The 11,860-nt window shown below is 36.2% G+C and overlaps 1 protein-coding gene across 1 annotated transcript; it reads right to left on the bottom strand.

Annotated features, from left to right (window-relative positions):
• Positions 1-4,169: 4,169 nt before the first annotated feature.
• LOC113355554 (endoglucanase 25-like) lies at positions 4,170-8,125 on the bottom strand. The gene is made up of 6 exons (XM_026598437.1): positions 7,341-8,125; positions 6,801-7,105; positions 5,784-6,245; positions 5,327-5,462; positions 5,036-5,208; positions 4,170-4,912 (listed from the first exon to the last, which is right to left on the bottom strand). Exons 1-6 carry the CDS (start codon positions 7,711-7,713, stop codon positions 4,502-4,504), a joined length of 1,860 nt encoding a protein of 619 aa, XP_026454222.1. The 5' UTR covers positions 7,714-8,125; the 3' UTR covers positions 4,170-4,501.
• Positions 8,126-11,860: the final 3,735 nt, after the last annotated feature.

The following is an 11,860-nucleotide window of genomic DNA, read 5'->3' as shown; positions in this document are numbered from 1 at the left end:
CTCATTCTGGCAGAGCAAAATACATCCAGAATGTTATCCTTTCAAGATAAATATGACAAATATGATCTCTCATGACAGCATCGATCTCCAGAAAAGTCCTCGTTTCTGCGTTTAGAAATAAAATGGTTGCTTTAAAATTAAAAGTTTTTTCACTTTCATAAATAATGTGATTTAACATAAATTACCCAAGATAGGGGATCAATTTCATAAATAATGGCTTTGTCTTTATCTTTGTCTTTAGCATCCACAACCTCCACCTACGCGAATAATGAAACATAAAAAACAGAGGCAACAATATTGTTAAAAATAGATAAAGAGTATTTCTTAATTCAATATCCCGTGAATGTGTCGCTCGAGATGATCCTTTTGTGAGATTCTTCATCTGCTTGAAAGTTCTCCAAGAAACATCTCTAGCTTCAACCTTCGCACATAGACAAAAATAAGAATAGAGGCAACAATATTGTCACATGATAGAAGAAAGAATTTCTTACTTCATCAGTGATCGAACGCGGCGCTTCCAAAGTGCTTGACTTCCCGAATGTCCTCGAATCCTTCCTTAATTTGGTAATCTGAAGTTAAGAGAATTAGTAAAATAAAGGGTGCAATGAACAATGAAAAGTAAATTGACGAATTTATGCATAAACATACCACAATTTCTCTCTCTTTCCAGCTGAACTCCCATGGTTGTAAGCGGGAGAATTTTCAGGAAGAGAATTGATAGATCCATCAGCATTAAGGCCAGTAACATAAGGACCTTGTAAGGTGATAAGAAAAACATTCCAATGATAATCATTCGACTTGTATGCGGTATTATTAGTTGTTTGATGGAAATCGACATCTCGCATGATCCTATTTCCCTCTGCGATGTCGTCCTTTCTTTATAGACGAATACCCCAACGAGATGACTCTTTTTTCATGATAACGATGTCATAGTTAGCAAAGAAGGTATCCACTGTATACTCCGCAGGGTTAATTTCAACATCAGCATACTCCGCTTTCCTGTATTTCTTGGGATAGAGGGATTCTAATCCAGCCGCACGACGAGCGAATTCTACCGTAATTCTAATGCTGTCACCACTTAGCTGAAAGATCGCACGCGAGAATTTGGGATATGAGAGAATCCTATAGAACATAGGAATTTTAGGATTGTAAAGAGGAATAGGGAGACCAGCAAGGATTTTCCCAACTGAGATGATGATCCTTTGGTCATTCCAGTGGTCGAGCGAAAACCATCTGGGATTAAGAGCAATAGTGGGTTTTGAGTTAGGAGGGACAGATAATGCAAAACCTCTATCTTTGAATTCTTTCGAATTCATTCTGAACTTTCCATCCTTCTGAACTAACCATTTTTGATTAGTATGGGAATGGGAATAGAATAGAATCACAAGATGATCAAATTAAAGATCAGGAAGGAATAGAATGAAGTGCAAGAATAAGGGAATAAAGAAAAAGGGAATGATGGGGATGATGAAAAGATGATGATTAACTTCTGAAAGTCAGAAGAATAGCAGCAGAAAGTGAGAATCGAAGAGAGAAAGGAGAGAGAGTAAAAAAGAAGAAAGAAGAAGAAGATCGAGAGTAAATAAGAAATTTTACTCCTGATTCCCGAGATATTTACTCCATTAATGCGATGATTGAAACTGAACGGATAAGAAGAAGCGGTTACAAAAGACGTGTCAGCTAACGAATGGTCGATAGGACACACGTAAATTCTCATGCTTAAAACATGGAAATATGTCGGTAGAAAAGAATATGAAAAGGTGAACGGGTGCGGCACTATAAATCGAATTTCTCACCTCGCTCCATTTTTCCAAGGAAGCGACATGAGAAGAGGCAAAATGTAGATACAAAATACCGCACACCAATTATGTATGCGGAGTGGAGACCATTAAGGCCGAGCGTGATTGCAGACAGATTGTACAGAATGACACATCGAATGACATCAGATTAATGACAAGAAAAGTGTGAAGGGTCATGCGATGTTAAAGAACATGCGAGAAGAGTCAATGTAAGCGTGCGTTAATGACACACGTCAGATCCGAAAATAGGGGCTTTATTAACTGTCTCACACTATGTAAAACTCCTATATAAGGAGCCGAGCGACCTTGTGTAAAGAGAGAGCTTTTTTAGAGTCTAGACAAAATATTTTGAGGAGAGAGAAAGATTATTTGTCCTCCAAATTAGAGCTTTCATAATATTTTGTATCAAGTTAAAGATCTTAATGAATGTTCTTGTATTTTCCATGGATTTAACCTAGATTGTTCTATAGATTATGATAAGGGTGTAGTTGTGAGAAATCTCGCAACCACAACCATGTAATAAGATTGTGTCACACACAAAATCCACCAGTATTGATCAGACTGCGCATATAATGCGATTTGAATGAGAACGAATACTTTTAGCTTGACGAGCTTATGCATGCATAGTTCAAATCAAAATAAGCTAATCAGACTACGAAACCTCTATGTAGTAATGCAGACATATCTTCATACGGGTACCCAGGATTCAAGAAACCTCTATGTGGTAATGCAGACATATCTTCATACGAAACCTCTAGGTGGTTCTGATTCTGATTTTCCTTTTCTAGTGTAGATCACTACATGGATGTAGTTTTTATTATCCTTGCACATGAAGTTGTCAACATGGGTAGTCCTCCTGGGTTATCATCAAGTGATCATGTAGAGGAATCTATTTGCAATAACACAACCACAACTTGAAGAAATGGGTTATTATTCAATGCTAAAAGATTTCGGAGTTAGAAGCTGATTTGAAGGATGTAATATATGGATTATTAATAATCGAATGCACTGCATTTTGATTTTGTCTTTGTGAATTTATCTTAGTAGTATAAATTTGCTACTATTTCACACCTAGAAGAAGCAGAAACTTCAGTACAACACTTGAAAGATCAACCCACTGTCACAAAAGGTAACTTGTTATAGGGGCTGCATGGTTTATTAGAGGGGCGGCAGTGTGATAGTAATGTCTTTCTAGTTGGTTAGGAGATGTCCTATAGGGGGTGTAAATTAACTAGATTACCTTCCTCATTTTTTTAACCTAAATCAAAGCTAAATTGAAACTTTGTTTTTTTTCTTCTTCTCTTCTCCTCCTCCCATCAACCGTAACCTCCATTAAACTCAAAATTTCATCGTCTTCGATTAATCGACGATTCGAAAATTAATCAAGTGTGGTGTAATGACTTATATGAGGTATGTTTTGAAAACTCAATTATGATTTGGTTTATTTTTTTCGATTTAAGTTTAATTTCTATCGAAAAATAGGGTTTTAGATGAAAATTGAAATTTCTGGGTTTATGTGAGTTACGGTTGATTTTAACTCAATTACGAACCGTAACTGGATATTTTGATGTTGTTACGGTTGGTAATAGTTCAATTACCAACCGTATGTTCTTATATCTGAGAATTTTCTTCAGTTATGGTTGGTAACCATTTTAGTTTACGAACCGTAACTCAGTTACGGTTGGTATCGAGCATTTGGTTACCAACCGTAACTGAGTTACGGTTCTTATCGAACATTTAGTTACCAACCGTAACTGGTTTTACGGTTGGGTTTTCTTCAAATTTAACCAGTTACGGTTGGTAGTTCATCTTTTACGAACCGTAACTTCGATTTACGGTTGGTTATGAGCACAATTCCAACCATAATTAGCTCTGAAAATGTAAATAAATTGAATTTTTTACGTACTTTAGATAACTTTGAGCAACAAAAAGCTAGTTGGGACTAATTTAGAAGTATACGTGGTCATTTTCAGGTCCTTGTTGTTCATTTTGTTGGTTAATTTCTTCAATTGATTGAGATTGACCTTCTCCTCTAAACTTTTTTTTTTAACTCTAAAAATCTGATTTTGGTTTTGATTTTGAGTTAATATAAATGAAATTAATCATTAACACTAAACTTGATTATCATCACTAAACTAGATTATCAATTATGAGGGTTAATTTGTCATTTCCAGTATTTTTTTATAAGGGACACCTTGAATGATCATGTAATGACCCTTTTTATCCTACTAGAATGCCGCCCCTCTAATAAACCATGCCGCCCCTATAACGGGTTAACACAGGAGAGCAAGACTACTTTCAATTTTAGGAAACAGTATGAAGATAATGCCATTGGCCAGTTAAATGTAAACTGAAGTTACAAGGAGAAAAGAAAGAAAGAATTAAGACAGTAGAATAACATTGTAATACACAAATCCTACTTATAAAGTTGTCTCAAAAGAAGGTATAGTGTTCTGATACATACATACATACATACATACATATACTTCTAAAACAGTTTCAAAGAAAAACAAAGCCAAGGACACAAGACATTGATGCAATATATTAGTTTTACTTTTCTGGATTCTTCTCAATCAATAGTATTTGTTGATCCTTTTCTGTAGGGTAACATTCTTTCCCTTGTTTTGTTTTCTTACGTGACAGTACACCAAAATCTGGAAGGGCTGAAACATAAATGATCTAGTAAAACTGACACCTCCAGCTTAAGGTTTCCATGGCGCTGGAGGTGGAGGAGGAGTTGGGAACATTGGTGGTACTGCTGTGAATATCGTATTCTTGTCAATTAAGGGTGTCGAAGGTTTGCCTTCACCTGATAAAGCAATGAGCACAGCCACCAAACCTGCATTACCTGCAAGTGTTGGCTCGGTGTAGTTGTAGTTTGTTCGCACATCATGGAAGCCATCATGCTTGTCAGGTCCACCAACCATGGCTCCAACTAGTGTATTTGGGTCCGGCTTATGAGTATCCCTCCATTTCCATCCTCCTTTACAATTATATCTGACTCTGTTCTTAGGAATCGAGGCCCCTCTGTGATGAACATGTTTTGGATATTTATGTCCAAAACCAACAACATAACTCATTTTCCTAGGATTTTTTCCAAGGATATAGTTAACCTGGAGAAAGAAATCATAAAATTGCATTTAAGTTGTGGTATATACAGTAACGACTGTGTTTCTGAGAGCATGAACCCAGAGAGGCACTAGAAAAAAAGCAAAAACCAAACAGTAAGCACATACCTGGGTCTTGGCAAAATCACGCAGTACTTTGGTCGAGTAGAAATTAGGTCCACAATACCACCCAGGCGTATCCGCAGCTTCAAGGTAATCAGCATACAAAGTTGCCAAAAAAGCAGCGTTGACAACATATTGGAGGGGCTGAGGAGCTCCATGGTTCAATTGTATCAAGCCTCCTACAATAGGTCCCAAAATTATATAAAAAATTAGATAAATGACAAACACCAATAGGTAAAACTAATTTTAAATGACAAACACCAATAGGTAAAACTGAAAAATGAGAGTTTATTGTACCTTTAGTTCGATTAAAGCTGGTGAAAACTGGTAAGTAAGAGCACATAATAATACTCGTCTGATTATGGAAAGTGCTCAACATATCTTCATACGGGTACCCAGGACTCAAGAAAAGTCGTAATCTACTCAGGAGAACCTGAAAATGAGAAGACGGAATTAGACTATTAGTCATTGCTCACGGAATTCCGATAAAGCTTAGTTTAAATTTTCATGGTAACTGTGGTCAGTCATGCTTGAGGAATTGCTGCAGAAACTTTGGATTCAGTACCAAAAAGCTCAAAAAGGACCCCAAAAAAGCTAACATCATAATCACGAACATGATAAGATGAAAAGGATGTCTAACTTGGAAGCTGCAGGAATTTAGTATGTAGTGGGATAGAGATGTAGCCAAGGTAAGGCTTACTAGCAATAAGGGAAAATAAAATCAGTGAGAGCCAGAACCAGTGGATTGACTTACTTGAGCACCAGTAAGCTTGTTTTCCCAGCTGAAAACACCGTAATTAGGACCACCCCAAAAAGCGCCAGCATGTTTAGCTAGACCCCGAGCAGTAGCAAGTGCAAGGTAAGAAGAATTTCCAGTGGCATAATACATCCATGATCCACCCCAAAGGAACTCGTCCCAGTAACTAGTGGAATTATAGAAAGTCGCAGCTTCTGCACTTCCAGCGCTGTACCTTCCTCTTTGATCCCGTGCGAATTTGAAGAGAGTCGCAGCACCATGGACTAGCTTTTTTGAATAACTCTTGTTGTCTTTGAATACGATGGATGCAGAAGCTAAAGCAGCAGACATTTCAGCTGCAAGATCTGAGCAGGCATGACACTCATACACTGGCCTTGGATAGTCAATGTCCTCTGGCCTCGTCCAGCAATAATGATCATTTGGAGTAGTACTCCCCCCTGAAGTGTCTCCTGATCCAACCTGCACAAGCATATGGAAATGAGAATATGAATGAATTTAATGATAATTTGTAAGGTGGTCTTCAGTAATATTAATCGTTACAAAGTTTGAAGTTAAAACATTTGTAAAAGTAATTAAGGTTGGGTTCCTTGTGCCACAGGTAGATGAACCAAACTAATCATACCCAAAACTTGTGTAGCATTACCAAGATATGAAGGTAACACCCATATTTTGTGCCACAGATAAGATGTGACTCATATTAGAGTAACAATAAATTCATTAGAGTCTTGAACAACTGTTAACTTTACCAAACATAAAGGGATCAGGTCTGCTGTCTTGCTTAATAGATTAAGAGACCCATTAGATTAACACTAAAAAGACGTATGGGCAATTAAATCTTTGGCAAATCTCATATTCCAACTCTATAATTAGCATTCCTTGTGCAGATATGGACTGAAACGAACATACTAGCGACACCGTTAACTGTAATTACGTAGTTACCATACCTATCGTACATGTAACAGAATGGCAATAAAGGATAACCAACAGATCATTAACATGAAAACCAAAAATTACCTGTGCAGCGATCTTGTCAATAGTATCAGCAGAATTATTAAACGTCTTGAGTAAGTAATCAGTACCCCACTTAATAATCTCCTTGACATGGTTAAGCTCACCGACAGCTTCATATTTGTGACTGTATTCAATTACACTCCAACTCAACATAGTCATTGCAAAAGATTGTGGGAAATTGAACTTGATTGCATCTCCAGCATCATAATAACCACCAACTAAATTCTTATTAACACTATCAGATAATCCATCTTTCATCCCAGAATTTCCCCTCCAAGACACATTATTATGCTTTGGTAATGGTCCAGCTACAAATTAAAAAAATCAAATTACATAAATTAGATCACACAGCAACAACAACAAACCAATCAATCAATCCAATTCTTAAAACCATAAATTCCAAGATCTTATTAAAACTTTGGCAAAAGAGGCATATTATATGACATCTGAGTAGAGATCTAAGTGGAATTAAAGCTAATCTAACACTAAATTTCTCCGTGAAATGAATCGAAATGATGTAAATACAAAATTTATTATACTTACAACGTTGAGCATTGAAGAACATGAGAGCTTTATGAAGAGCTTGAGTATAATTATCCGGTGGAGGTTCAGGATGATGATGTCTGGGAACAGTTTTAATAATCAACACAATCAAACCAGTCAAGAAAGCAGCAGCAAGGATAGTACCAACAGTCCAGACAAATATTTTCCTACTGACAATAATACAACCAAGATCAACATATTTCTTCTTCTTCTGTTCGCCAGGACCTAACAACCAGGATTGCTGTGTTTCATCTAGTGGTCTTGATAATGCAGCTTTATCAAAATCATTTAGATTTCTACTCCTGTCATCATCTGTTGCTGAATCTGCTGCGTGTATTTCTAATGGACCTCCCCATGGATCTCTCCCATACATCTTTACTTCAAATTAATGAACTAAAATAACATGTATCAGTAATTAAACAGTGAACTGATAACTAGCAGAGTGAGATCTGAATCTCAACTCAAAATTGAGCTGTGAAGTGAACTAACTAACAGAGAGATCTGATGATGGAGAGGATGAAGAAGAAGAGAAAGAGAGAGGATGCTGCGAATGCTTCTTCTTTCTTCTTCTTCTTCTGAAATTTGTGTGTGATTGCTTAATATTATTGTTATTGTTATGGAATGGAATATTGTGTGGATGGTGCTGTTGAGTTGTTGGTGGTGGAAGAAATGTCGGTGTTGCTTAAAAAAAGAGGAAGAAGAAGAAGGAAGGAAGTAACTGAAGTAGAATGGCTGGTTCTTGTCTTTCACTTTACTTTACTTCCTCTCCGAGCTCTTTTCGTTTGGTGGTTTTAGGTAGTGAAAGAGATGAGATGAGATGAGATTAAATTAAGTAATTATTAATTATTGATATAAGATTATTTTTTTTGATTTGTTTATGTGGTATGTTTTTGCTGTTTCTGCTGTCTCTGACACTGACAGTTCTACTTAGGTTCTGCTTCTAGATCACACGAACTGAAGTGGGTACAGTTACGCACGTTAATCGGTTGCTTGAAGAGAGATTAGAGAATCTTAACGAACAAAGGCCACGCAAAATCTAAGACTGTCTCCGACGGCAGAACAAGTCTTCTCTTCCGTTGTTCAAGGAAGCCTGTTTGGCGACCAAACAGAAGTAGTTTTGATATAAAGTAAAATTCTGCTTCTTTTGGGGTGTTTTTAAAACTTTCTCCGAAATTAGGAGTGTGTTTGGATATAAGTCGGAAGGGACCCTTTTTACTTATTTTAGCCGAAAAGCTAAAAAATTAGTCTGCAATAATTTCTAGAAATAAAAAGTAATGTGAAGTAAATTTAATTTTTTGTTTTTAAAAATAAAAGTGTTTCTGCTTCTCCAAAAAATAGTAGTCATATATTTTTGTGTAACTTTTTTGCCTTTATAAACTATTCTAAAACTTATCTACCTCAATTTCTGTAAAAAATACATCATAATTTTTTATTTTAGCCTGAAGATTAAAATGGAAAACAACTAGACCTCTAGTTTGAAAAATGAGATGCTATCGCAGGAAATAAAACACAATGCACATGTCTTTAGGTGAATTTGAGTATTTTCCTTACCCACGTACATAATTATAAATTAGGGTGAACAAGACGAACAATGCACCCCAATTAACTTGCGAGTCCAGCTGTTCGTTCAAATGGTGGTGTCCATCCCAAACAAACAGACACATTTGACCTCAAGTCGCTAATTACAGCTTCTTCGTTCCAATCAAAAATCCTCATTTTGCTACTAATTTTGACTTTTCTAGCCTTAGACGTAATTGGTCCAGTAATTAAGCAATTTTGTTGTTTTTGTAGTAGTATATATCTAAAGGTTAGGTGTTGAGACCCCGTCGGTGCTTTGTCAAGATTTCCTGTGCGCATATACCATGTGCATACATGTGAATATATAATTTACATAGTTTAATCAGATAATCTGTAATCACTATTTTAATTTTCTATTAGTACCACGTAATTTACTGAGAAAGAATTGACTGATGATGATTAATTATTGTTTTATTTTATGTACAGACTTCGATTTACGCATCCTTGATGTCTATTGTCTACTCACCCGTTCCAGAAAGAACCCAAGCTGCTGCAGGGACCCCAGTTTTATAACCCATTTACGTATATGGGGATGTTGATAACACAAAATTGGTTAAAAAGATTAAAATCAATAATTTTGGGTGAAATGGACAGCTAGATTTTGATACTGTTTAAATGGCCAAAAATATAAAAATAGGCAAGATGTAACCAATTTCATCGTGCCTATTTTCAAATAGTTTTTTTTATTTTTAATTTAAACATGATGTATCCAGTTTCATCCTTGCTATTTTTTAAATTTAAGCTAGAATGAAACCAGTTTCATCCTTACTATTTTTTTTTGCCATTTCACCCAAATTATTTTTTATCCGTCCATTTGAACCGTGATTTAAAAATATTTGGACAAATAAACCATTTTCCGTATTGATAAACTGCCCATTTTCAATTCACAAAATTCGTTAAAAAGACCAAAATCAACAATTCCTGGGTGAAATGGACAGTTAGATTTTGATACTGTTTAAATGAACAAAAATGTAAAAATAGGCAGGATGTAACCAGTTTCATCGTGCCCATTTTCAAATATTTTTTCTTATTTTTAATTTACACAGGATGTATCCAGTTTCATCCTTGCTATTTTTTAAATTTAAGCTAGGATGAATCCAGTTCATCCTTGCTATTTTTTTTTGGTCATTTCACCCAAACTATTTTTTACTCGTCCATTTGAACCGTGATTTAAAAATATTTGGACAAATGACCCATTTTCCGTTTTCAATTTCGGTTTAATAAATTGTCTGCGTTTTTTTTCAATTTTTCAAAACTGCCCCCACTGTTAACTTTTCCATCTAATTTAGTTTTCCATCCAATTTTTTACTTATTTACCCTTTACTTGTCCCGTTTATCTTATACTTCATTTTTCAGGTACGTCGAGCTCGGTTCATGGATTTAGGGTTCGGCGTTCAGGTTAGGGGTTTAAGGTTCAGGGTTAAAAGTTCAGGGTTCAGGGTTCATGGTTCACGATATAGTTCAGGGTTCGAGGTTAGGGGGTTCATAGTTCAGGGTTCATAGTTCAGGCTTCATTGTTCATGGTTCAGGGTTCATGGTTCACGATATAGTTCAGGGTTAGGGGTTTGGGTCCATGGTTCAGGGTTACGGTTCATGGTTAGGGTTCATAGTTCATGACATAGTTTAGGGGTAAATATGACTTTTTAACAGGTGAGATAACTGCCACCTTGCATTTAACGGGATGGAAAGCGTTATTTGAAAAAAACGGGGCAGTTTAAAAAAGTGCAAAAAAGCGGGCACACTTTTTTTACCCTAATGCAAAACCGGGTCACTTCCCACTGTGGCAATCGGATCCACCCTTGATTCCTTTCCAATGTACCCCACCAGGAGAAATAAGGGGGCCTATTTTAAAGAATGAGCCAATACAATTTTGACAGGTAAACGGTGTAAAATGTTGGGGTGTAAAACCGGGGGCTACATAGCATTTTCGAGAAAAAACCAAACAAATATTTTACAGCTCCGGTGGTTGTTGTTTCTGGTGAAACTATCAAAAATGCTTGCCAAGGCCGAAATTTAGACATTCCCACAAACCTGACATTTGAAATTAACGTACTAATATATTTTTAACCGGTCACATGGTTTAATCAAATCACTGTCATCAAAATTCAGTTTAAAAAGGAAGACGATGATTAAGCAACTAGCATTTGTACAGCTTTAAATACGATTTGATTTTACACAAAATTGGTTTAAAAGACCAAAATCAATAATTCCTGGATGAAAAAGACATGTAAAATTTGATACTGTTTAAATGGACGAAAATGTAAAAATAGCCAGGATGTAAACAATTTCATCCTACCTAAGGGTGCACACGGTACGGTTCGGCTCGGTTCTTGCCGAGGCCGACTACATGTACCTCCCTACCCTCAGTTCCTATTTTTTGGACCGATACATGTACCTTGTACCTCAGTTCCGGTACTAGTTGGGACCAGTACGGTACCATGGACGGTTCCGGTACTAGTCTCGGTCCTTAATTTTTCCAGAATTTTTTTTTTATGTTAAGAACCTGTTTTACTGAGCAACAATATATTAAGAAATATCTCAAAGCACAGTATATGACAACCAACAAGTAGCAATAATACTAGCAAAGAAACGTGCCAAATACCAAGTCTTGAAAAACTAAAAAAGTAACAAGTAGCAAGAGACTGACAGACACAAAAGTAACAAGTAGCAAAGTAACAAGTAGCGGTGGTAAAAAAGTAACAAATAGCAAAGTAACAACTAGTTGTACCGTCTCTAGTCCAAACAGAGTTTCAGTGGCTCCAAATTTCAGCAACTAATCAAGATTACCTGCAACAATACACTTGATCAAGTCAGAGCACAAAACAAGAAAGAAACATAGATCAGCAAAACATGAAATGAAAAAAATGAAGCAAACCAACATGTTGAATCTTTATCAAGAATTTAATCAACTTGAAACACAATAAAAACTAGGGCTGCACAAG

This window comes from Papaver somniferum, chromosome 3 (genome assembly GCF_003573695.1).
Source record: "Papaver somniferum cultivar HN1 chromosome 3, ASM357369v1, whole genome shotgun sequence".
NCBI classification, from domain to species: Eukaryota; Viridiplantae; Streptophyta; class Magnoliopsida; order Ranunculales; family Papaveraceae; genus Papaver; species Papaver somniferum.
The sequence above is the reverse complement of the archived record's forward strand: the minus strand, read 5'-3'. Positions and strand labels throughout refer to the sequence as shown.